Source organism: Rhamphochromis sp. 'chilingali' (assembly GCF_963969265.1).
Source record: "Rhamphochromis sp. 'chilingali' genome assembly, chromosome: 13".
Taxonomy (NCBI): Eukaryota; Metazoa; Chordata; class Actinopteri; order Cichliformes; family Cichlidae; genus Rhamphochromis; species Rhamphochromis sp. 'chilingali'.
In genome coordinates this window covers 34,435,214-34,459,700 of record NC_137940.1, presented here as the reverse complement: position 1 = coordinate 34,459,700, position 24,487 = coordinate 34,435,214, and the positions used below count along the sequence as shown (strand labels likewise).

General features: G+C 39.3%; 1 protein-coding gene across 3 annotated transcripts in view; it reads left to right on the top strand.

Moving 5' to 3' along the window:
* The window catches only part of drp2 (dystrophin related protein 2), a 129,477-nt gene that overhangs the window by 55,982 nt on the left and 49,008 nt on the right, over positions 1-24,487 (top strand). For all 3 annotated transcript variants that reach the window (XM_080901122.1, XM_080901124.1, XM_080901123.1), the window contains exons 3-6: positions 6,583-6,739; positions 19,368-19,488; positions 20,054-20,165; positions 23,379-23,535. In XM_080901122.1, the coding sequence (XP_080757248.1) occupies positions 6,583-6,739; positions 19,368-19,488; positions 20,054-20,165; positions 23,379-23,535 (547 nt within the window). The remainder of the gene's footprint in view (positions 1-6,582; positions 6,740-19,367; positions 19,489-20,053; positions 20,166-23,378; positions 23,536-24,487) is intronic.

The window sequence follows — 24,487 nt, the reverse complement described above, 5'->3', positions numbered from 1 at the left end:
TCTTGAATTACTTATCCAAATGTTGCAATGTCTTTTATCTGAACATTTAATTTTTCATTAATTTCTTATAGTTGTGTTTTGGCTTTTCATTCCACAAAGACATGAAGATTGGAAAAACAAACATTCAAAGACTCACTTTTTTTGGCAGCAAACTGAAAGTACCCAAAGGACGACTTGGTTCGTTGGTGGAAAGCTTTCTAATGTGCTGATTATCTGCAACATTTAATTATGACAGAGTGGGTTGAAAACAAAAAGAAGGTTAATCCTTTATTGTATGAAGGTAAAAACAATCAAATTGAGTATAAAGCAGAATTCAAAACCAAAAGGAGATTTGGGGGGAAAAAATAATTCTTTATACATAATTGAACAAAATGCAGTGGTTGTATCAACAGGGCTCATCACATTGGCAGCTCTCTTGCAATGTCTTTGCAATTGAGAAAGAATGAGATGAGGGGGCTGTGCTCAAAGCTTCTCTGGGCCCCGAGGCAACACGCTAGCACGCTACTCTCTTCTAAATCAGGAGAAACACTGAACATATCCTCCTATGCATGAATTAATCATCGAACCAAGCACTATGTTTCTCTCTGTAATCTTTCTCACCGATTAGGGAATTGGAGTTTTGTTTGACCATATTATTTACTTTTGATGCTAAATCTCAAGAAATATTGACACACACCATTAATTTTCATGTAACACATTATTTCACCTGGTAGAACACTGACTTACACTGAAAGGTTAACCAAGGAGCAATGCAATCTTATATTTACACCCAGAACATTGTGATTGGCATTCTTCTCCAGAGCCACCACAGCGATGAGCTGATAATGATGCAGTGTCGTTTTCAAGGACACGGGGATGTTGATTGTTACCTCAGCTGCTGTAGCAAGAATCTGTTTATTCATATTCACAACAAAGATCAGTCTCTCTAATGTTGGGTGGCATATTTTATCTCTTATGAATCCATCGCATGACGCTAATCCAGGAAATGAAAAGGTCTGCATTCTTCACTATGACAATATCTGGTATTTTGAGTACCAGTCTCAATTCAGACCAGAGTATCTCATCGTGTGTGCTCGTGCAACTGGCTGCCTTTCAATCATTAGACTGTTGTTTGTGATGCCAGCAGATGACTCTGTACGTTGAGCGTGTGCCGTGTCAAGGGCGGACACAGGAAGCAGTCTACCATGCACTCAAGCATTGCCATTAGCCCATTTGTATCGATTATTTCTGGCATTGCCATCAAGCCTGTTGGCTATTTTTGAGCAGCTTGAGACAGGCATAGATACAGGCCTATGCACAGCACAAACACGAACAGACCCACAGAATGTTTTTGTTTTTGGTTAATTTTCTCCCTTTGTTCTTCAATGTGAAAAAAAGTTTTCTCTGCGCAATCCTGTAGGAAACTAGGTGCACGCCTACTGCTTCCTTAGGAATTTAGAGGGTACTACTACTGGCAGCCAGATGCTACTAAGGGAAAAAATGTGACCACTTCTGCAAAAGCAGACGTTTTAGGCAGTTTGCTGGTCTCAGCCATTCAGGTGTGTGTTGATTGAATGCCGCAATCTTCCCAGGAGTAGACATCTCAACAAAAGCTTTCCCCACATACAATGGTCAGACAAATTACAAACAAAAGAAAACAAATGAGCAAATACTAAACACCGCATATCACCACAAAGATGCCATATCGTCTATCAAAACCTAGACTGAATAAGTTTGGATAAAGTAAGAAGAGCTCACCCACCAAACCTTTTCCTCTTTTGGTCCTTTCTTCCCTCTTTTTGGACACATACAGGCAAAATCCCTGGCATCTCCTTATCCAGTGCAGCAGAGGCTGACCCATAAAAAAACCTAAATGAATATCATGATGTTTCCAGTTGAGATAAAATAACTTCAGTCAGCCTCACATACTGGCAAACCTTAAGCCTGGGCTCCCTGTAGCTTAGCAGGGCAGGAGTTGTTCTTGGCAGCCCTCACCATGTGACAGCGATTACATTCCAGCACAGCGCTCTATTTGTTTCACCCTCGGTGTGTGTAATGGAAAGCAGTGATTAGCGAATGCGCTCTGAGCTGTGTATGTGCGTGTTTCTTCGTGCCTGTTCTGATTGCTTGTGTGAATGTCTGCTGCATAGTTCGAAGCATTTTGAAGCTTCTCTGCAAAAGTGTCAGGGTCATCTTTTGATGGATGACCTTACTTAGATATATCCGAGGCCCTGGTTTGCTCTTACTTGAAACAGAAAACTCATTCCATTCATGCTGAGTGATTGTATGTGTGTATTTTTGGTATGGTTGTGTGTGTGTCCTCACGCCTGTTATGGACTGACAGCCTCTTCTGCAGGGGCCATGGAAAAACAGCTCCTCTCTGATTCAATTACCACAGCGAGTACAGCTGGAGGGGCAACAAGAGGCTAGGGGACATCATGGTCTGGTTCACACAGGTTTTCTGACACAGGGTTGAACAAAGAGGCCTATCAGTTCTGAAACGTGCACTTACAAGCTTGATTTCACCTTTCTGTCTTTTTCTCCTTAAAGTCTCGAAGCTTTCCCCACATGCGATTTCTGAAACTGCCATCGCTGACCTGACACCTAATCCCTTATGTGTCAGAGCCCATCTATGCTGAATTCAATTTGGATAATATTGCCTTACAGTCCTTTTTTCAGTCAGTAATATGGAATCGGCGATGGTGGCATGCTGTTGGTTCAGGTTGAAAGATTATAGATAAGTATTTGCTTAAACTCCATTTAGCAGCATGTAATTAACTAACTTTGTGTCTTGCAGAAGTTCATCTCTGGTGGTTTTCTATTTAATTGCAGCTAAAATCTTAAAGATTTTGCTTTGATTTCACATAAATTGTCATCTGAATCAAGTTAGGTTTTTGCAAAGTCCTCTCTCATTTACAGATGTGAGCAGTAACACGTCTTTTTCACTCTTGCTTTCGCTCCCACTCATCATCTTTGATGTGACAGTGCTGGCAAATTGTGATGTGCAGGAATAATGATATTTGAGTGCTGGCTTCTGGTGTGTAATTGAAACACGAGGAAGCTTTCACATTGCCCCCACACTGCCGGCGCCAACTGTGCTACAAAAGCAGTACTTCCCTCAGATATCTCTTATGCTGCTGGCAGGTGGCGAACAGATAACTTCCTTCTTCTTTTCTTTATTATCAGGTGTGTTTCCAGAATCACTAAAAACTGCTGTAATCAAACCTATACTGAAAAAGGACAATCTTGACAAGACACAAATGAACAACTACAGGCCGATCTCAAATCTCCCGTTTTTAAGTAAGATCATTGAAAAAGCAGTTTCTCAACAGCTCAGTTACTTCTTAAAACAGAATAATTGCTACGATGCCTTCCAGTCAGGTTTTAGACAGAACCACAGCACTGAAACCGCTCTGACCAAAGTGTTTAATGACATATGTCTGAATACAGACAGTGGAAAAATGTCAGTCCTAGTTTTACTGGATCTCAGTGCAGCATTTGATACAGTTGACCACAACATATTACTCAAACGACTGGAGAACTGGGCAGGTCTTTCAGGAACTGTACTAAACTGGTTCAAAACATACGTAGAAAACAGGAAATACTTTGTATCAATAGGTAACTTCACATCTGAGCAGACAAGTATCACATGTGGAGTTCCCCAAGGTTCCATCTTGGGACCCCTTCTGTTTAACATCTACATGCTCCCACTGGCACAGATTATAAACAACAACAAAATAAACTATCACAGCTATGCAGATGACACACAAATATATATCACAATGTCACCAGGAGACCGAGGCCCTGTACAGGCTCTTGGTAAATGCATTGAGGAAATCAATGACTGGTTGTGCCACAATTTTCTCCAGCTAAACAAAAACAAAACTGAGGTAATAGTCTTTGGCGCCAAAGAAAAACGATTACAGGTCACCAGAGAACTTCAATCTATACATCTAAAAACCACAAACCAGGCGAGAAATTTGGGTGTAGTGATGGATGCAGACCTAAACTTAGAAAAACACATTAAGACAATAACAAAGTCAGCTTACTATCACCTCAAGAATATATCAAGGATAAAAGATCTGATGTCTCAACAGGACCTGGAAAAACTAGTCCATGCATTCATCTTTAGTAGGCTTGATTACTGTAACAGCATCTTTACAGGTCTACCTAAAAAATCAGTCAGACAACTACAGCTCATTCAGAACTCTGCTGCTCGAGTCCTCACTAAGACCAAAAAAGTGGACCACATCAGTCCAGCTCTGAGGTCCTTACACTGGCTGCCTGTCCGTCAGAGGATAGACTTTAAAGTTCTGATGCTGGCCTATAAAGCTCTGAATGGTTTAGGACCAAAATACATCAATGACCTCCTGACCCAGTATGAACCTTCCAGATCCCTCAGGTCATCTGGATCCGGTCTTTTATCAGTTCCCAGAGTCAGAACCAGACACGGAGAAGCTGCATTCAGCTTTTATGCTCCTTATATCTGGAACAAACTCCCAGAAAGCCTCAGATCAGCTGAAACACTCAGTTTATTTAAATCCAGGTTGAAGACTCACCTGTTCTCAGCTGCATTTGAATAAAGCACCAAATCCACACTTTAAGCTTAAATTTCAAAACTTACATTTAACTACTGATTTTATCTACTGTTCTGATTTTATCTGTTTTGATTTTATATACTGTTTTGTTTGTTTGTTTGTTTGTTTGTTTGTTTGTTTGTTTGTTTGTTTGTTTGTTAATTAGTTAGTTAGTTTATTTGCTTGTTTTAATCAATTTTAAATCATGCTTTTTATTTGTTCTTGTTTCTAATGTCTCTGTAAAGCACTTTGAATCACCTTGTTGTTGAATTGTGCTATACAAATAAACTTGCCTTGCCTTGCCTTGCCTTCTGTCATGTGAACCTAGTTCACTTCAGCCTGGAAAATACTGTCATCTACAACTCTGTGCCTCTCACCTTGCACCGCTACCATGTGGGATTCTACATAAAAGACATTGCATGCATCTTTGATTAAAAGAAATAGAATAGTCCAGTATTGCATCTCATTTAGCAGCAGTTACAGAATTTTCAGATTTACCATAAAAATCTCAAGTCATTTTTGACATAGTAAATCTTCTCTGATTTCAGACAAAAGTAGACCAAAAACGTAGCTACTATCCTTGTTCCAACTTTTACTGACTCAAAAGACTGAAAAAGTGTTGCTATCAACTTTTTGTAACACATACATTTAAAATATCCCCTTGCTTCATAGATTAAAAGACTGCAAAAAAAGAACAAAAGTATTTATATTTAGCAAATATAATAAAGAAAATGTAGCATTGTACTGTCATTTCACCATCACCCTGTCCATGGATCCAGTAATGCTGTCATTGTACTTGAAATTAAGGCATTCATTTATACAGATTTTTTGTGTGTTCACGTTGGAAGTACAGTGTTACATATAGTGCTACTCTATACTCGATCATATGTGTCTACCAATATGTTTAAAGTCTCTTTCTCTTTCTTGCTGATAAACACTTAAAAGGTGCTAAAGTATTTTAACTCTGCATTTTTATGTCCATGTTTTCCTGGTGGCAGTCTTTCCTCCTGGCAGTACTTTTGCAGGCAAGATGCTTCACACCTTGGCATATTGTTGCTACCTCTGTGTATAAGTTGTCTTTTAAATTATCACATGCTACCTCTCTCTAGCTTAGATAACCAAACATTACCATCTGAAGCTTACTTCAGAATTGATAAACCCAAGCTGTTAACAAAAGATGCCCGTGTTAAATCTTTAGATTATGAATAATTCAAGATTGTTTAAAGGTATGTTGTCTGAGCTTGTTTTAGAATTAACTAAGTTTTTGACTTATTCATCATCTAAACACAGTTTTGACTCTCGTTCTCGAATAAAAAATTAAACATAGAGCAACACATTTGTGGGAACATTCTTTGACCTTTTTTAACCTCTCCGCTTCACACCAAACCAGAATGAGTGCCATTTAAGACCTACCACTTAGTTCTTTTATTCAAATGTTAGTGGGTTATTATCTTGCTGTAGGATGTACACCTGACCAACCAGTCTGTCTTCCTTTATTACTTGCCCTTTGCTCACCATTCTCGTAGCTATAAAAAGTACTTCCTGCAGTATTGTCCTGATAATGTATTCCATCTGGTGGGAACAACAAAATAATCAGCATAAATTGGGCCATCTGTGGGAACTGTTTGAAAACCTTTTAAGGATTAATTCATATCACTGCTGCAAAAAAGCTACAATTTTCTTTATCCTTGAAAAAGCAAATTTCTCATGAAATATATTTTCATTTCACCTTGGACAGTGTGCTACTTACCTTTAGACTCTTAAGGTTGGACTTCAAATGGAAAAATACCTGGGTGACTACTGGAAAAATAACATGGCATGCAGGTGATATTAAGAGTCATTACTGAACTGCAAATTCAAGTGACACTGCTAATGAGTGGTTTAGAAGTTATCTAAGAAAACATGTAAACATGTTGCTATTGTGCAAAATAGGCTGCAGTGACCAACTGTCATCTGCAGCATTTATTTGGTGAGTTGGAAAATCCTACTGTTTGCTAAAGCAATGTGTTGCTGTATGTGCTGGCAGGGTGCGGCTAGAGGCTTTCTCCGACAACAGCGGGAAGCTGCAGCTCTCCCTGCAGGAGATCATAGAATGGCTGACGGCCAAGGACGAGGAGCTGTCGGAGCAGCTGCCCATAGGAGGTGATGTGGGAGCTGTCCAGCACCAGAGGGAGTTCCACCAGGTAACGTGGATAATTCCTTTTCAGTACCCAGTTTACAAGATGTGGTTATTCTCAAAAGGAAAATTAGATACACAGCTTATTCATACTGAAAAATTAGCCAAAGAAAACCATATATGTATATAAAATACAACAGAAACTAAAATGCATAAATGCATTCTTTGATTATATGTGATAGAGGGGATAAGATTCTTGCTATATTAAAGGATTTTCTTCTCAATTTTAAAAGCCATATATCTATGTCCATATTAGACAATATGAAATTATACTGGGAGCATGCTCGAGGTCATGTGCTGATAGTTCATTAACCAAAAAGTCTCCATGCTGATGTTGCCTCATGTAGAACACTAAACCCCCCAAATGCCCCTGTTGTGTCAGTATGGATAAATCACTTTGATCAGTATAAAGTCTAGAAAACGCCTAAATAAATGCAGCCCATTTACCTGTGTGATGTGTGGTTTTTGGGGCAGTGTCTGCACTTTTTTCTTTTACTTGATAAAAGCTAAAATAGTCCAGATTTGAATCAGGGGAATATTCTGGATTTGAATCTTCAGCAGAGCAGTAATAAAAGCACAAGGATAAGCATGCTTGGAGTTTGCAGATAACAAGTCTCTATTCTGCCAGCTTTTGCAGATATCCGAGATATCGATCAAACCGGCATCTATTGTCCAGTTTGAATCAATACTAGATAACTGAAACTTTCTCCAAGTTTAGCTGTCGTTGATACTATTGATGGAGGCATTGATGGAGTACACTGCAGGATGCTCGGATCTCCAAAAGACAGCTGGCGAATACACAAAGAAACGGGTTTACTAACTAAGTGAAATAATAATGAAAGAAATTCAAACTTTGAAACCCTCCAATCAAATGCAAGCTATACCAGCTCACTTTTTTTTGGTTCACTCAGGAACAGCTTAAACAAACTGCTCCAACTAACCAGGTTAATCTAAGGAATGAGCCTGCTCTTTTTCAACTTGACTGAACCACAGCCGCAACTACTATGTTTTTGTAACACACAAATGATATGATATGATTCCTGACATCCACACATATGTATGTGAAACAAGTAAAAGTACCTAATTATAATATTTTTAAAGCTGGAACCTTTACAATTTTGATGTTGTTGCTTAAAAATCAAACTGAGATGGTTAATTAATTACATAGATTGAACAATAGAGCTCAAGCTATTTAGAGGTTTTGTGACTTGTGTGTTTGTCCATCTTTAAGTCATGTTCACAATTCCAGATCACAAATTACATCCACGGCTGGGATTCAGGGGATTAATTGTAGCAGGAAAAAGCGCTGCACTTTAAAACCATGATTTTAAAAGATTTTAGAGACTTTTGGGCAAATAAACAGATTCATTAACACTGAGCCACCTAAGGATTAGGCCTCATTCTTTGTGGGTTATGTGTACCACTTAATGGTGATGTGTTTGTTGAATACAAGCAACAAACAAGCATTACCAGTTTAAAGCTGATGGAATTGGTAGCTAATTTAAGTTTTCTTTTTGTCAGTAACAAAGTTTAAGGCTTTAGGGAACATTGACAACATGTCGTCCTCTCAGATAATTCTCTCACGGTTCAGTGATTTGAACTGGCCTGTAAATCTTTCAAGGTCTTGTGTGGAAAGAGGGCCAAAAAACCCAGGAGCTAACAGAATTATAAGTGATCAATTGAACAAGTCAGTTTAGACCAGTGAATGTTTTCATACTTGTACTGAATGTAAAGATGCTCATAATTTAACTTTGGCTATTGGCTGAAAACTGATTCTGCAGGACTCAGGAGCTCTTGTGACAGGAGTTAAGCTAATTAGAGTGCAGTATGATTATATAAGCTTAATTTGTCGTGTATAGCTTTACATCTTCCCAGGTCATGTACAGTATCTGTCCAGCAGCTACTTTTGTTCATATATGTATATGTGTGTGTATGTGTATATATATATATATATATATATATATATATATATATTTCCTCCTCAGAAGGGAAATTAAAAATGATATAGGAAGTTATCGAGCAATGTACAATGATCGCTCCCTTTAAAAGAGTCTATTCTTATAGAGGAGTGAAAAAAGGACCACTTCCAAAGAACTGTGGCTGAGATCTCATTAGCCATTTCTTCTCAGGCCTCTTACCCATCTTCATCACCATCTAAAGACACATGGGAATGAGGTGCTTTAATCTAATTGGCTACTCCATTTCTCTTTTAAGGCCCTGCACACCCACTTAGTGGTCTTTTTCAAGGAAGAAGTTAGGTTGGTTATAGCCTATAACATCTCATCACATCTCGTCATAACCTAACCTATAACTTATAGGTTAGGTTATGATGAGATGTTGTCAAAGTTAGTCCACCATAGAACTTTGCAGCAAAACTAGGAGAACTGCTGTTTTAATCAATCAGTGTTCAGATCTGATAACAGCATTCAGAATAGGAAGTCTGATTCATACATTGAGAATTCAATTACTTCCAAGAAATTTGTGCTATCATTAGATTTTCCCGCAGTAGTGAGGTAAATCTGCCGAAATTTGTGTGTGACTTTAATGAGCAGTCATCCGGTGACTTTCTCAGTTTTCCATAAACTTGCTGGCGCTCACTGCCCTGTGTGTGTCTGTTTCACACAGCAACAGTTAACACGTGCAGCAATATTTCTGGCCAGTGTATGTCCTTGCCTCACCCTGCACAAAACATGTACTCTGACTCTTAAGGTTATCGCTCTTAGATGTATATGCAGTTATTTAAAACACAGCATCATACATCTACATTTATGTTTCTGTCAGGTTGTCACGCTGTCATTTATGTTACTTAATTACCTATAATTGGAAAGCTGGGTCTGTAATTATAGTGCATTAGATTTACCACTAAGTGCATTTCTCTTAACCAACAAAGTTTTAACTGTGATGCTGATCAAAGACAACCTTCCAACATATAAGTGGTGATTAAATATATTATTTAGAAAATACATCAAAAGGAAGAGAAATTTCACATGCATTAAATCTCTTTCAGCTCAGGGTTGCAGAGGGTGATGGACCCACTTGACTTTGGGTGAGAGGCAGGGTATTTGCAGGACAAGCCATCACAACATCACTGATCTAAAACAGAGATTATTAAAAGGTGAAGTTGCTGCACGTTATCACACCTGCAACAACTGAAAATCATCAGTTAACATAACACATATGTGGTATGTCTTTGAGTGCGTATGCATTTCATGTTTGATGGTGTTAGCATAAAAAGGTACTTCACCATAATATCTTAACAGCTGATTTGGACTTTTACAAACAAATCAAGTATAATAAGTTGAATTTCTGTGTTTAGACTACATTGTTGCCATACTTACCATACATGCATCCAGTTTCCAAGCTCTATTACATCAGACTTGTTCGATTTAACAAGCCAGCATAATGAGTGCAAGTTTCAATATTTTGTCAGTGAATTTTTATTGACGAGATCAAAAGAAAAAATGGATTTCCTGTGTGTTAATGATACCCACTGGTGGCACAACCATAGAAACCCCAGGATGTCTTTAAGGGAGGGAAATCTTTCAACTGAAATCTTTTTAACTTGACATGTCTTATAGCCCTGTGTGCAGTGTGTTAGTGGAAACTCATAAAGTTGGTACAGACAGGAACTGCCTAGCAGGCAGCTCTCCCTTTCTTTCTCCCTCCCTTTCTGTGTGTGTGTGTGTGTGTGTGTGTGTGTGTGTGTGTGTGTGTGTGTGTGTGTGTGTGTGTGTCATCCATTAGAACAAAATGATTTTGATTATTATTTAAGTCAAATAATGCAATCAAATATTCAAGGCTTTATAATATACTTTAAGGAGTGTGTGTGGAGGGTATAAAACCATTCATTTTTACTCTCTTCGGATTTCTTTGTGATAGCAAGTATTTGGAAAAACATCAACTATGATCTCCTGGATATTTTTTTTCATTTCCCACTAAATCGCCTTAGCCCTTACTCGGCAGTGATATATCTTGTGAAGTGGTAGTGATGTAGCCACATGCACACATACACGCAGACACCTACAGTAGCCTCCGCTCGCACAAACTTGTAATTGGTTCTGTAACTACAGCATAGTTTCCCATTCCACCCTTTTTCCAATTTTCCATGCTGCCAGTTTGTGCAGTGCGTCTGAAAGGCCACTTGACATAGGTTTGTGGCTCCTGCTTCACACCACTTCAACTCCCATCTCAACTGGTACACTGTGAAATCAGACTCCCAATTAGCAGGCCGGCAATAACAATAAAAAACAAAACAAAAGACACCTTTAAACTCCACATTTATCTGTGCTATGCTCTCCCCCGGGTTTCTCTTCATTCTCTTTTCTCCCTGTCCCTTTTCTTAGTCACTCTTATGTGTATTTTCTCCTACCCCTCGACAGGTTTTTATAACCCCAACTGTATTTTTTTCTCTTTCTTTAATTACCACTTACATGGGGGTTTATACCCATAAGGAAAATAAAGCTTTTGCATTTTCTCGAACAAATTGCATGTTTATGTGATTTATAATTAATTCTTATAATTGTGTTAGATCAGAAAAAGCTAAAAGGGTCATGTTGGGTTCATGTCTCATGAATAAATCATGAGACATGGGAGATCCATCTCTTATAAGACATACATTACAATTACAATATATTACAACATTGTAAAATACAACATTTACTATAATCTATTTTTAGTATATCCTTACTAGGATGTAATGTACAATTTTTCCTTTCCTCTCCTCTCCTTTCTGCTCCTCTCCTCTCTCCTCGAATGTCCCATTTTCAGCACAGCATGCCTTTATAATCTGTGATGCCGCCGCTTCCCGAGCGTCTGGTCGTTCTAAAACTTTTCCGACAAAGCAGAGAGGGAAATTGCATTTCGGTTTTCTATAGAGAATTAAAGCGTTTTAAGAAATGTGAATTATTGATCTTAAGTGGATTTATTCTGATGTTGTTGTGTGTGAGTGGAGTTCTCACTGTATTACACTTGTGTATGTGTGTCTCTACATCTGCATGAGCCCTGGCTTGGGAGCATATTTGCTGTGTGTATATTTGGGGCAGTGACAGAGGGGTAAGATACGTATTGGGGGAAATAGTGTATGGCTGTGCGTGCTTCGGTGTTGGAACGACTGAGCAATTTGGCATTGGAAAGGATTTTGTGTGTCTGCAGTAGCTGCAAAAGGAAAATGAAATGAAAATTCATCTACTTCTGTGTTGTCAGAAGCACATAGAAAAGGAGCATCCGGGATGAGTAAAGGGAGTCAAAATGTTTAGACCAAGTCAATGAAGTTATTTCCTCCCCCTGACTTTTTCTCCGCCATGCATTATGTATCTTAATCTGATCTGAAGGCTTCGCTCTTAATGTTCCTTCAACCAAAGATGAAGCCTCTGAGTGTGAAATTTAGCTGGAATTAAAGTTTTAACATGACAGCTGGCTCAGGGAATCCATGGCTCAGCTCCTCTTTGGGCAGCAAAGCAGCTAAAGAGACGACGGAAAGAATAGAGAGCTAGAGAGGATGAAAAGTGGGTAAAGGAAAGGAAGGAGGCGAGAATGAAAGGTTAAGGAGGGAATTTGCGCTTGGAGAAAGAGTGTGAGAGAGGAAGAGGAAAAAGACAGAAAGCAGGTTTTCTTCAAGACTGTTGCACTGGGAATCTTATCTCTTGCTGCAGCTCCCCGTCGTGCCACACTTTTGCATGTTTGCATGGTGGCGGCCGGTGTTTGCTGGTGTTTCATTTGAGGCTCTCTGTTTCACTCTACTCGCTGCCTGTTATCAGGCCTGCCGGGCTCTGGTCCTGGGGATTTTCATAGACACTGAAACACTGTCCCTGCAGTGGCTCACAGCACTGCTAATTCCAGCTAGTAATGTAGATTTTTAGCTGAAAATGTAATCTCTTTATACCGTAAGAGGATTGAGAACATTGGCTTCACCTAAATAAATTACTCTGAAGAGAGGAAATATCCCTGGCATTAATTCTCACACCTGCGCTATGTTTTAAACAGAACAAAGATTAGTGCAGAAGAATGGAGAAGGTTGACACGTTGGCTTTCTTTGAGGCCCCAGGAAGGCTCTGGCTATCTCCTCAGTAATAGTGAAGGTTGTAATGTTCTTATTCCTCTATGAATAAAACATCAAGAATTGCTCCTGGTGCTAGCTTCAGCTAGCTGTTTATTATTCTTTCTACCGCGATCACTTTCTTCTTCTATTCTGTATATCTCATTGATTACAGAGCGCCCCCTGTGGGTAGCTTCAACAATAGCAACTATCATTACATCCCCTTTCCAAACAGGTTGGTGTTATACTAACCACAATTCCAAAGAGAACTGTTACTCTGTAACATCTGAACATTCTTGTCTAACATTCAACATGTTATAAATTGTGCAACAAGCTACATTCAGTAGTATTCTTTTTTTTTTTTTTTTTTTATAACCAAAAATTGTAGCACAAGTCAAACAAAATAAATCCAAATGTATACCTTACATCTTCCAGAATGAACCAAATGAATCCCATACAGCCCTCAAGCACATTAGAACTCTTCACCTTTGACAGCTTGAACAGTCAATAACACATAACTCAGCAGGTATCAATTAAGTGTGAACAATTACTATTCTAAATGAATTATTATCCGTTGTTTACTTGTGATTTATTATTATTATTTTTTAACAATTCTTTACCACAACAGCTCACACTTGTTCTATGAGCCTCTCTGTAGGTTTCTTAGGTCTGGTAGACCTTCTCAGTATCTCAGACATTGGGGAAGGTGAAGGAGGCTCACTGTGGTGCTCAACAGGGTTAGCACCTCGTTGTTCAGTTCCAGTCTCTGTGTCCTGATGTTTAACATCCTGTGTCTTTAACAGACTTCTCCGGTTTCTTCTTAACACTTGTCCATTCTCTGTCTGAACAGCAAACGATCTGGGCCCTACTTCGCTGAGAACTGTTGCTTTTTTGTCCCAGAAATCTGGACCTGCAATCCTCACAACATCTCTTTCCTGAAGCGGTTCCAGACGCCTTGCAGTTTTGTCATAGTTCCCTTTCTGTCTGTGCTTGAGTTTCATTCTTTTGTCGGTCAGCTTGTTGTCATGTGCATTGTCATTTTCCTTGGAAATGTATGGAAGTGTGGTGCGGAGCTTGCGATGCATGAGTAGCTCAGCAGGTGATGCCCCACACTCCAGGGATGAAGCTCTGTAGCTTAGCAGAGCCAGGTAAGGGTCGGCCTTACTGTCTCTTGCTTTTTTGAACAATCTCTTTACTATTTGGACTCCTTTTTCTGCCTGTCCATTCGCTTGGGGATACAAGGGACTAGAGGTGATATGTTGAAATCCATATTGTTTTGCAAAGTCACTAAATTCTCTACAGTCATATTGTGGACCATTGTCACTGATGACACACTGCGGAATTCCATGTCTGGCAAAAAAGCCCTTCATGTGTGTGATGACTGACTGTGCTGATGTACTGGAAAGCTGTGCCACTTCTGGATAATTAGAATAGTAGTCAATCACCAAAACATAGTCCTTGCCATCCAGATGAAATAAATCCGTGCCTACCTTTTGCCATGGTGCAGTGGGTAGATCTGCTGCCAGCATTGGCTCTTTTGTTTGTTTGTAGTGATGTTTGAGACATGTTTCACATTTCTGTATCATCTCTTCAATATCCCTGTTGATGCCTGGCCAGTAAACTGCTTCTCTCGCTCTCCTTTTACATTTCTCCACTCCAAGATGTCCTTCATGGATACGCTGAAGCATGTCTTTCCGCATGGATTGCGGTATGACAATCTGGTTTTGTCTCAGCACCAGCCCATTAGCCATGCATAAATCAGCTCGCACAGAGTAGAACCCTGGACAGACTCCTTTTGACCACCCATTCTGTATAAGGTGTGATACTTTCTGCAGCACTGGATCTTTTGTCGTCTCCTGTACAATTTGCTGCAACATGACATCTGATGCTGGGAGTGAGGCAGTTACCATGTTTACATGTGTTTCAGCCTCCTCGGCTGTAGTGCTGACTAACCTGTCACCACTTGGTGCTGGCGCTCGGGATAAAGCATCCGCGAGTACGATATATTTCCCAGGCGTGTAGATCAGCTCAAAATCATAGCGCTGCAACACCATCATCATGCGCTGAATTCTGGGTGACATGTCGTTGAGGTTCTTTTTTCTGATCGAGATGAGAGGTTTGTGATCAGTCTTTGCTGTAAAGGTTGGTAATCCATATACATAGCTGTGAAATTTTCCACACCCAAACACTAAGCCCAAAGTCTCTTTTTCAATTTGAGCATAGCGTTGTTCAGTTTCTGTCATTGATCTGGACGCATATGCTACAGGTTGCCACTTGTCTTTGTTCCTTTGGAGCAGAACTGCTCCCAAGCCATCTTTTGAGGCATCTGTTGAAATTTTTGTTGGCTTTGATGGATCAAAGAATGTCAAGACCGGCTCTGTAGTTACAGTTTCCTTCAATTTTTTCCACTCTTTCTCATGCCGGACCGTCCACTCGAACACTGTGTTGTGCTGTACCAGCTCCCTTAGGCATGCTGTCTTGGAGGTAAGATTAGGAATGAACTTACCCAGAAAGTTGATCATCCCCATTGCTCGCAAGACACCTTTTTTGTCAGTGGGTGCTGGCATATCCAATATGGCTTGTACCTTTGACTGATCAGGTTCCACCCCTTCACTTGTAACCTTCTCTCCCAGGAAGGTCATCTCTGAAACACCAAAGAGGCACTTGTCTCTATTCAGTTTAAGTCCATTCTTGTTAACTCTCCACAAAAGTTTCTCCAGCCTTTCATCATGTTGTTGCCTTGTATTTCCCCAGACTACGAGGTCATCTATGTAGACTCTGGTGCCTTCCAGCCCTTCGATCAGGGACTCCATTGCCCTGTGGAAGATCTCTGGTGCTGATTTAATTCCAAATGGGAGCCTCAAGAAACAGTAACGCCCAAATGGCGTGTTAAAGGTAGTGTACCTGCTGCTTTCTGGGTCTAGCCTCAGCTGCCAAAATCCATGTGATGCATCCAGTTTGCTAAAAAACTTAGCTCCTGCCATTTCACTCATTATTTCCTCTCTCTTAGGGATCTGATAATGCTCTCTTTTAATATTTTCATTTAGATCTTTGGGATCAAGGCAGACTCTTAAGGCACCTGTATTCTTTTTCTTGACACAAGTGATAGAGTTCACCCAGTCTGTGGGCTCTTCCACTCGTTCAATGACACCCATTTGAGTCATTCTTTCAAGCTCTTTTTTCAAACTTGTCCGTAATGGAGCAGGCACTCTCCTTGGGGCATGCACCACAGGCACGGCATCATCCTTGAGCTGGATTTTGTAAGTGTAAGGCAATGTTCCATGTCCTTTGAAGACTGAAGGAAATTTACTGATAATGTCTGAACTTCCTTCATGCCCTTGGTGTTCCTGTCTTTTGCCTTGTTTGGCTTCTTTCATGGTGTCAGTATTAATCTGATAGATCCTCTTTACTAGTCCCAAATCCTCAGATGTTTTATCTCCTAAAAGTGACTCGTGTCCATCAGGTACGATGGTGAACAAAATGTTATGCTGTTTGCCTTTTGCTGTCACTTTAAGTCTGCATCCTCCTTTTGTTTGTATTGGCTGGTTATTGTAGGCCCTCAGCGGCGTGACTTTCTCTGTAAATCTTCTAGGCTTCTCAGTCAGTGCCTTGAAATCCTTCTCATTGATCAAGTTAGCTTTGGCCCCTGTGTCAATTTTAAATGTTACCAATGTCCCATTGACTAACAGTGGAGCAGTCCATTTATCATTTGTGACTGAACTAACACTTTGGCCAGTGTTATGTCTTGAAGACTGTGCATTGACATCTTCTTCATGTGACACCATCTTAATGAAAAATGTTTCACTTAGATCATCACTGTCATCTGTGTCTTCCTGCACAGTGTGTACTTTTTGTCCCTTGTTTTTGGAGAGACACATTTTTGCATAATGGTTTTGTCCTTTACATTTTGCAAATTTTTTTCCATATGCGGGACATTGTTTTGGTCTGTGTTTCTCTCCGCATCTCTTGCAAGTGAACATTTCATTGTCACACGTTTTGTTTTTGTTGTCGTTGTTTTTGAATTTACTCCATGGCTTTCTTTTAATCGACACTGCATTCACTGCCTCATTTTCCTGTTGCGCTGCTCCTTGAACAGGCTCTCTAAACATCAGTACATGTTGTCGTGCTAGCTCACTGGCTTGACTTATCTTTATAGCACTTTCCAGCGTTAGTTCTGTTTCTCTCAACAGTTTCTCTCGGAGCTTCTTCTCATTAGTCCCAAACACTATTTGATCTCGTATCATAGAGTCTCTGAGATCACCAAAATTGCAGGACTGAGCTTTGATCTTGAGGTCTGTGAGAAAAGTATCAAATGACTCACCTTGATGCTGTAAGCGTGAGCGAAAGACGTATCTCTCGTATGTTTCATTTTTCTTTGACAGACAGTGCTCGTCAAATTTCTTCATGACTTCATCAAAGTTATCTTTGTCCTCGGGCTGAGCAAACACAAAAGTGTTGAAGACCTCTATTGCTTCTGTGCCGGCGATGGTGAGCAGCATGGCTATTTTCCTTTCATCTGCCCGTCGATCCACTCCGACAGCTGCAATATACAGTTTGAACTGCTGTTTGAAAGTCCTCCAACTTGCATCCACGTTTCCAGTCAGTTTCAACGGACTTGGCGGTTTTATTGCATCCATCTTGTTGCGTTGCTTCTTATTCTTAACCCGTCTCCTGGTACCATGTAATGTTCTTATTCCTCTATGAATAAAACATCAAGAATTGCTCCTGGTGCTAGCTTCAGCTAGCTGTTTATTATTCTTTCTACCACGATCACTTTCTTCTTCTATTCTGTATATCTCATTGATTACAGAGCGCCCCCTGTGGGTAGCTTCAACAATAGCAACTATCATTACAAAGGTGTGTATATGTGTTTGCGCTTTCTTACACACTGGACTCCTTGTCTGTAATTTGCATAGTGAGTACTGTTGAATGTGACCCAGTGGAGCTGAGCTCTTGAGCTAATTGGCTCTTCTGTGCTTGAAGGGCAGATGACCAGTGCACCCAGTAGAGTCCTATGCGCCCTGGGCTCTCATCACAAGCAGAGAGCCGTGTAACTTCACTGGAACGTGTGTGTGTGTGTATGTGTGTTTATGTGTGTTTAGTGATTGTGTTAAGTAACCCATGCATTTGAGCAAGTTAATTTTATGTACGCCATTTAGTGTTTCTTAAATAGGTTAGCTAAACAATCTGTGTGGCATGTTGTAATCTTTAAGGAAGGTTATGCAATCTCTGAAGGAAAAAATAAAATATTTATTCTTACCAAGTGAAAAATTCATAGACGTCAAACACACCCTTGCTCTAACCAGTATACTCAGAGGGTTTCTTGCTACATTTTTACTTGTTCCACTGGTGATTTCACAGAGAGAAACTTTCATAAAGTCTTATCTCTAGCATCCAGATTTCAGATATGTTTAAATAACTTTGCTCATAGTTACCCTGTTATTGAGTATCTTAAGTAAATCCAAATGAATTTGATTTAAAATAAATAAATAGAGTAGGTTTTGCTGATATTTTGATATTAGGCTTGGGTAGACTTGTCAGCTGGTGATTATTACTATGTAAACTTCTTTCTATTTTGTGGTTTGGATGATTTTTATGGCATATAAAAGTTGTTTGACTCAGTCCTCGGTCTGGTATTACTAATAGATTATAGTTACTTAAGGATAGTGCTGTGTACCTCGACTAGTTTTCTATGTTACTTTTTCCACACACTGGAAGGCACAACCAAGTGACTGAGATAGTGTACAGGAACATTTGTGGTGCATGTGTTTTAGAAGTCCCCAATTCCCAATGGGAGACCATGAAAGTGATTGCGTACAACAGGGCGAAGGTCCTGTGGGACTTCAAGGTCCAGACAGACAAGCAGCTGTTGGCCAGTGAACCAGACATAGAAGTGGTTGACAATGAGAAGAAGACTGCAGTTGTAAGAGACGCAATTGTAGCTGACAGCAACATGAGAAAGAAGGAGCACGAGAAAATAGAGAAGTACCAGGAGCTGAAGGAGCAACTAGACTGACTACACTGGTTGTATTTCAGATCAAAGTGAGAGACATTAGGGTACAAACTGCTGTCATTTACAGCCACAGTAGATTCTCCCTTTTCCTCCTCACACTAGTGAAATAATAATTAATGGCACTGACAACAACACAGTATACAGTATTACTGTAAGTGTGGTAAAAGCTTACCAACAACTGTTACACTAAACCAGTGACCTTCTAGCTCCTCGGGTAAAATCTATGAGTGAACATGATGAAAGTGAAAGTAAATCAACAACCATTGTCATCGCTGGATGTTTTTGAGTCATGTCAATTCACTCTGATCACAGTTTAAAGTTTAAGTAAAAACCATTCGCAAAGATAGAAAACTGTGATACACCTCTAAACCGCCTGCTGTTTGCTTCCTTGATGCTAGCTCTGCTGAGAGCAGCTACTGTCACATGGCAAAGTAAACACAGAACAACATAGACCTGAACTGAACAGATGAACCATGCATCTGCTCATTGTCTCTGATGCCTAACACCACTGGACCAATATCCAATCTATCTCTACTTTTTACTAAGCCAGAAAAAGTTTGACATTACAACTTCTCTGTATCCCTGCAGGCATTCATGGAGGATGTCAAGTCCCGTGGGCCATTTATCTACTCTGTCTTGGAGTCTGCCCAGGCATTTCTGGCTCAGCACCCCTTCCAGGAGCCCGAGGAGACCCTGACCGATGGAAAAGGTCTGCTCCCTCCATCGGCTGTGCCAACTGCTGCTCCAGCCAAAATGTCATACTCATACACCCCCCCTTAGTTGAGTTCCTTTGGTAGGACCCATGCAGGTGAAACGTTCCATTAGTAGTTATTAGCAGTGATCCGTCCTCTCGTGTCACACTGAGTTTAGGGAAAATGTGTGGGTCAGGACCAATTAGCTCTAGTTCACCACCTCTAAAGTACCATCTGCTCAGATCAATAATACAGCATGCTCCTCTGGTTCTCCACGGTTACATCCTCTTTGTAGTGTTTGGCTCTCACCTCTGGCTGCTCATTGAGGGAATACTCTAGCAATCAACCTTACTCTGTTCCCCAACATGAGCGGCCCCCTGCCTTTCTCTTTCCCTGTTTCTATTCATCGAGTTGATATGCCATCCTTCTTAAATCATTACTCTTCTCTTGGCTGACTTCTAACCCCCCGTTCTTCTCTTCACCCTGTTATTTCTCCGTATGCTCCCGTTTATTACTTCTTCTTTTGCACCTTTATGCTGTTACCTCCGCATGACCCCATCAAACCTCTTCCATCTTCCACAGAGGTGTCTCCACGCCGGCGGATCTTGAATGTGAGCCGCTCTGTGTGGAAGCAGGCGAACGTAGCCAGTGACCTGTGGGAAAAACTGACAGCACGTTGTGTGGACCGCCACAGGTCAGACTCTTTTATTTGTAATATATATATAAAATATCTTGTTCTGATAAAGGGTGGTTTCTGAACTGGTGAAAAGAAACCATACTCGGATTGTTTACTATAGTTTATCAGGATTATTTAATTGCGAATTTGAAATACTTGTGCTTTAGTATTCCCACTGGATGGCACCTTCTGCTTCCACCAAAATCCAGGGTAAAATTTACTTTACTGCATTTATCTGACAGCTTGTCATATTTCAGATATCTAGGAGTTGCTAGAAAATTTACCAAAGATACATTTAGTCTCTGAACTTAGTTCTGTTTAAATAATTGATTAAGCCCCCCAAGAGATTAAAGAAAGATTAGAGGAATTCAAGATAGCGTAGTAGAACTGTTTTTTTGTGGGTTTTTTGTGTTTTTTTGTGGGGTTTTTTTGGCTTAATCCTTACCCGATACAGTAGTAAAAGCCTTCTTACACATTCCATAATTCAATCAATATAATGTTGCTCACAATGGCCAGTTTTTAGTATGAAGAGCACATTTTGCTGATAATTCATATATACTTCTATTCAAGTACGCTGTAGATTTACTGGGTTATTATCCGTCCCTTCATTTATTCCACCACTGGGACTCTGTACTCTTTGTCTGTCATAATTTTTAATCAAGTTGAGTACAAGGAAAATTATTTTTAGATCTTTCTTCAGAATATAAGTATTTGTGTCCTCTGCAGGCCTTGCCAATACAATTTTAGTAATTAGTGTTTTTAAATTAAACTAGTAATGACAAAACATCAGTAAATAAAACAAATTCTGTGGTCTCTGTGCCTGTGAAACTATTGGACAACTTGTTATTCATTACTTTATTTTTCTTTTAGTCATGAAGAGTGACTAAAGCTCGCTTATGATTAAATATAAGAGGTGTGGCATATGTGATTATTCTTTTTGCTTTTGTGAGTCCGTGCAGTATACTCTGTAGTCTATGTATAATGAACACGACAGATAAAGACAGAGATAATGGAATGGAGTTAATGGGAAAAGGAAAAAGAAATGCATATTTGTCATAATTATATTACAGTTTCTCAGAATTACTTAAGCAGATTGGTTGAAACCATTTCCTATTTCTCAAATAATCAAAAAAAAAAAAAACAATTTTCAAACTACATTCACAAAACCTCCGACACTTCTGGGAACACCAAACATCAAATAATAAAATTGTTTCATTAAAAAAACAAAGCAAAACAAACAAAAAACAAAACCAAAAGAGATAAAAGAGAAGTAGATATCATGTAGTGCAAGTATTACCACAGAAAACTGAGTGATATGTTAAGTTTATTTTTCAAGCAAATTGGCATAAACTCTAAGTCTTAATCAGGGTCCACAGACCATATCTAGCAAGTGTTCTTGGCTTTTGTTTTTTGTCATCATAGCCATGCGGCAATTACTTTCTTTCTTTTTTTAAAAATAATGTAATCGATGCTGAAAACAATAGTCTGTAAAAACAGCATGGAACATTCATTACAATACATTGTTCAGGGCATACTGTGCAATCTGCAAAAATACAATCTACATGTAATATACAGCAAATATTCGAGATTGTGATAGTTGAAGATTGTTAGTACACTTCATCTGAACCGCCTCTTTAACTGCTTATTAATGCACTTAACTGAGTGTATTTGGACATGGTCAAGATAACCTTCAGAAATTTAATTTAAGCATCAGAGGAAATGGGGAAGAGAGGTGATTTAAGTGATCTGGCACCAGATCTGGTGGTCTTAGTATTTTAGAAACTGCTGATCTACTGTGATTTTCCCACACAACCATCTCTAGTGTTTACAAAGAATCATTAGAAAAAGATAAGTTGTTTTGTTGATAACAGAGGTCAGAAGAGAATGGACAGACTGGCTTAAATTGAGTGGAAGGCAATAATAACTCAAATAGCCATTTGTTATAACCAAGCTATGCAGAACATTTCCTTTAGGACCGTACTGTAAACGTCTTCTGATGTTAAACATAGCACGTTACACCCAGTGCTGGTAACTAATGAATTGGCCTGTGAGTATATAATTGTATGGAGTTTTAAATATGAAATATAAACATGGAAAAGGAAAAATTAATTTTTCAAGACGGTTTTTTCCACATTTTTCTTCCTTTCGTCTTAGATGATTTCTACCCATTCTTGGTGTCAATTTACTCTGCTATTGGGTAAATTAGATCATTTCTGAATTTCTGAATCATGTTTAAGAAATTAAATCTGTCTTGTATTTGTGGTTAACCTTTGTCAGCTGTTAAAGATTAAAGTTTTAGAAAATTACTGTGTTTAGAAATTTAGCAATAAGAGAAAATGAGCTCTACAAATTAAGTTGAAGTAGGTAAAAAATGAAATGGAAAAGGTTCAAAGAGCAATTAAATTGGTAAATGGATTGATTCTTATATAGCGCTTTTCTACTCTCACGGAGTACTCAAAGCGCTCTATACAACATGCCTCATTCACCCAATCACACCCAATCTCACAAGCACTTTATCTACACTTAGTGCTTTCTAACGACATTCATACACATTCATACTCCGATGGATGCATCGGAGAGCAAGTTGGGGTTAGTATCTTGCCCAAGGATACTTGACTGGAGGAGCCAGGGATCAAACCACCAACCTTCTGATCAGTAGGTGATCTGCTCTACCTCCTGAGCTACAGCCACTGTGTTTGTTTAAAAGAATGAGATTGTGGTGTATATTTATAATAAAACTTTTTTATTTTATCAAAAAATAAGATCATACATCCATACAAGAGAACAATGCCTGTGTGTGTTTTATGGTTTTAAAGCCAAGAGTTGTTTCTTCCCATGACTGTGTGTGTGTGCCTCCACAGCAGGTTTATGTAGCAATATATTTCATGTAATACAATTACCATAACCTGATTACAAAATGTGGCAGCTATAATCCATTACAGAAACAATTATGAAAACACATTTATCAAGGTTTGAAGTCGTGAAAATTCAGAGCTCACTTTTCTCTATATCGAAACTTGTTTTTGCACAAAAGCCATTTAGAACTGGTGGAATGAAATATATATTTATATACACTGCCTTACTGAAATGACAGCCTGTAAATTTGGATAAATGGGTTGTTTCACTGCATGCTCCATGGATTTTGATTGATTTATTTCCTCACACTGATTCCAGATTTTAATTGATCGGGTAGTTAACTTTAAAAAGTTGCATTTTCTACAAAACCTCCAGACATATGGAAAGGACTTTGGAGCGTCTTCTTCAGATCCAGGCTGCAATGGAAGAGCTTGCAGGGGCCTTGGAGCAGGCAGAGGGGGTGAGGGATGCCTGGGAGCCTGTTGGAGACCTCTTCATTGACTCTCTACAGGACCACATAGATGCTACCAAGGTACCGATCTGCAGTACACTCTCTGCTCTTTTTTTTCTCTTATCTCTCCCTCACTAATCTAAATTGGGTTTACCTGTAGAGTAAACTAACTGTCTCCTTCGAGATTATCGCCTCTGGCTATCTCTGAAAAAGCACACATTGCAACATGTCTCAAACAAACATCAAAAAAATGACATCCAGCTTTTTTTTTTTTTTCTCAATTCTAAAAACCACAATTATGCGATCCTCCTGCATAAACAGGTGATCTGTTTCAAGCTGTGTTCCTTTAAAGTGATTGTTTTTTGTTGCCTGCATGCACATTCCTGCCAGAAAGGCTGTAATTTGACAGATGATGACAAGGCCCTTCAAAATGACACTGCGATGTGGCAGGAGTTACAAATCTCAGCTGAATAGATGTTGTTACACAAATGACAGGTCATTGGTTCTGTTGCCGCTGCCTGTAATTGTGCGGCGCTATTCATTAGAAGCGAGGGCACTTCACAATAATCATGTCACTGTTTGGACTCCTGTCACAGCCAGCACATGTTCAGCTCAGTCTTTAGGGCAGGCTTGTCAGTTGGCGTCATCTGTACTCCTTTACTCCCTTGTGCTTACACATGGGTGCATGCATATACAAAAACAGACACATGGATGCACACAGGATGCAATTATAAAAGTACACTAGACACTTTTGCATTCAAATGTAGAGTAGATCTGCAGCATCTACTCTACATTCCACACATCCTAAAGTTACATTTTTTTTAGTCTTGTTTCATCTGATCAACACTCAAAATCCAAATATAACTTTTATATTATATACAGACTAACTGATAAAAAGATTTTAATAACTCTTCTTGCATGAAAAAGAAATACTTACATAATTTGTAAAAGTAAAAATAAAATATCAGATTTTATTTATGTATTTATTTATTTATTTTTTACTGTTTTTCATATTTCCAATGATTTTTATTAA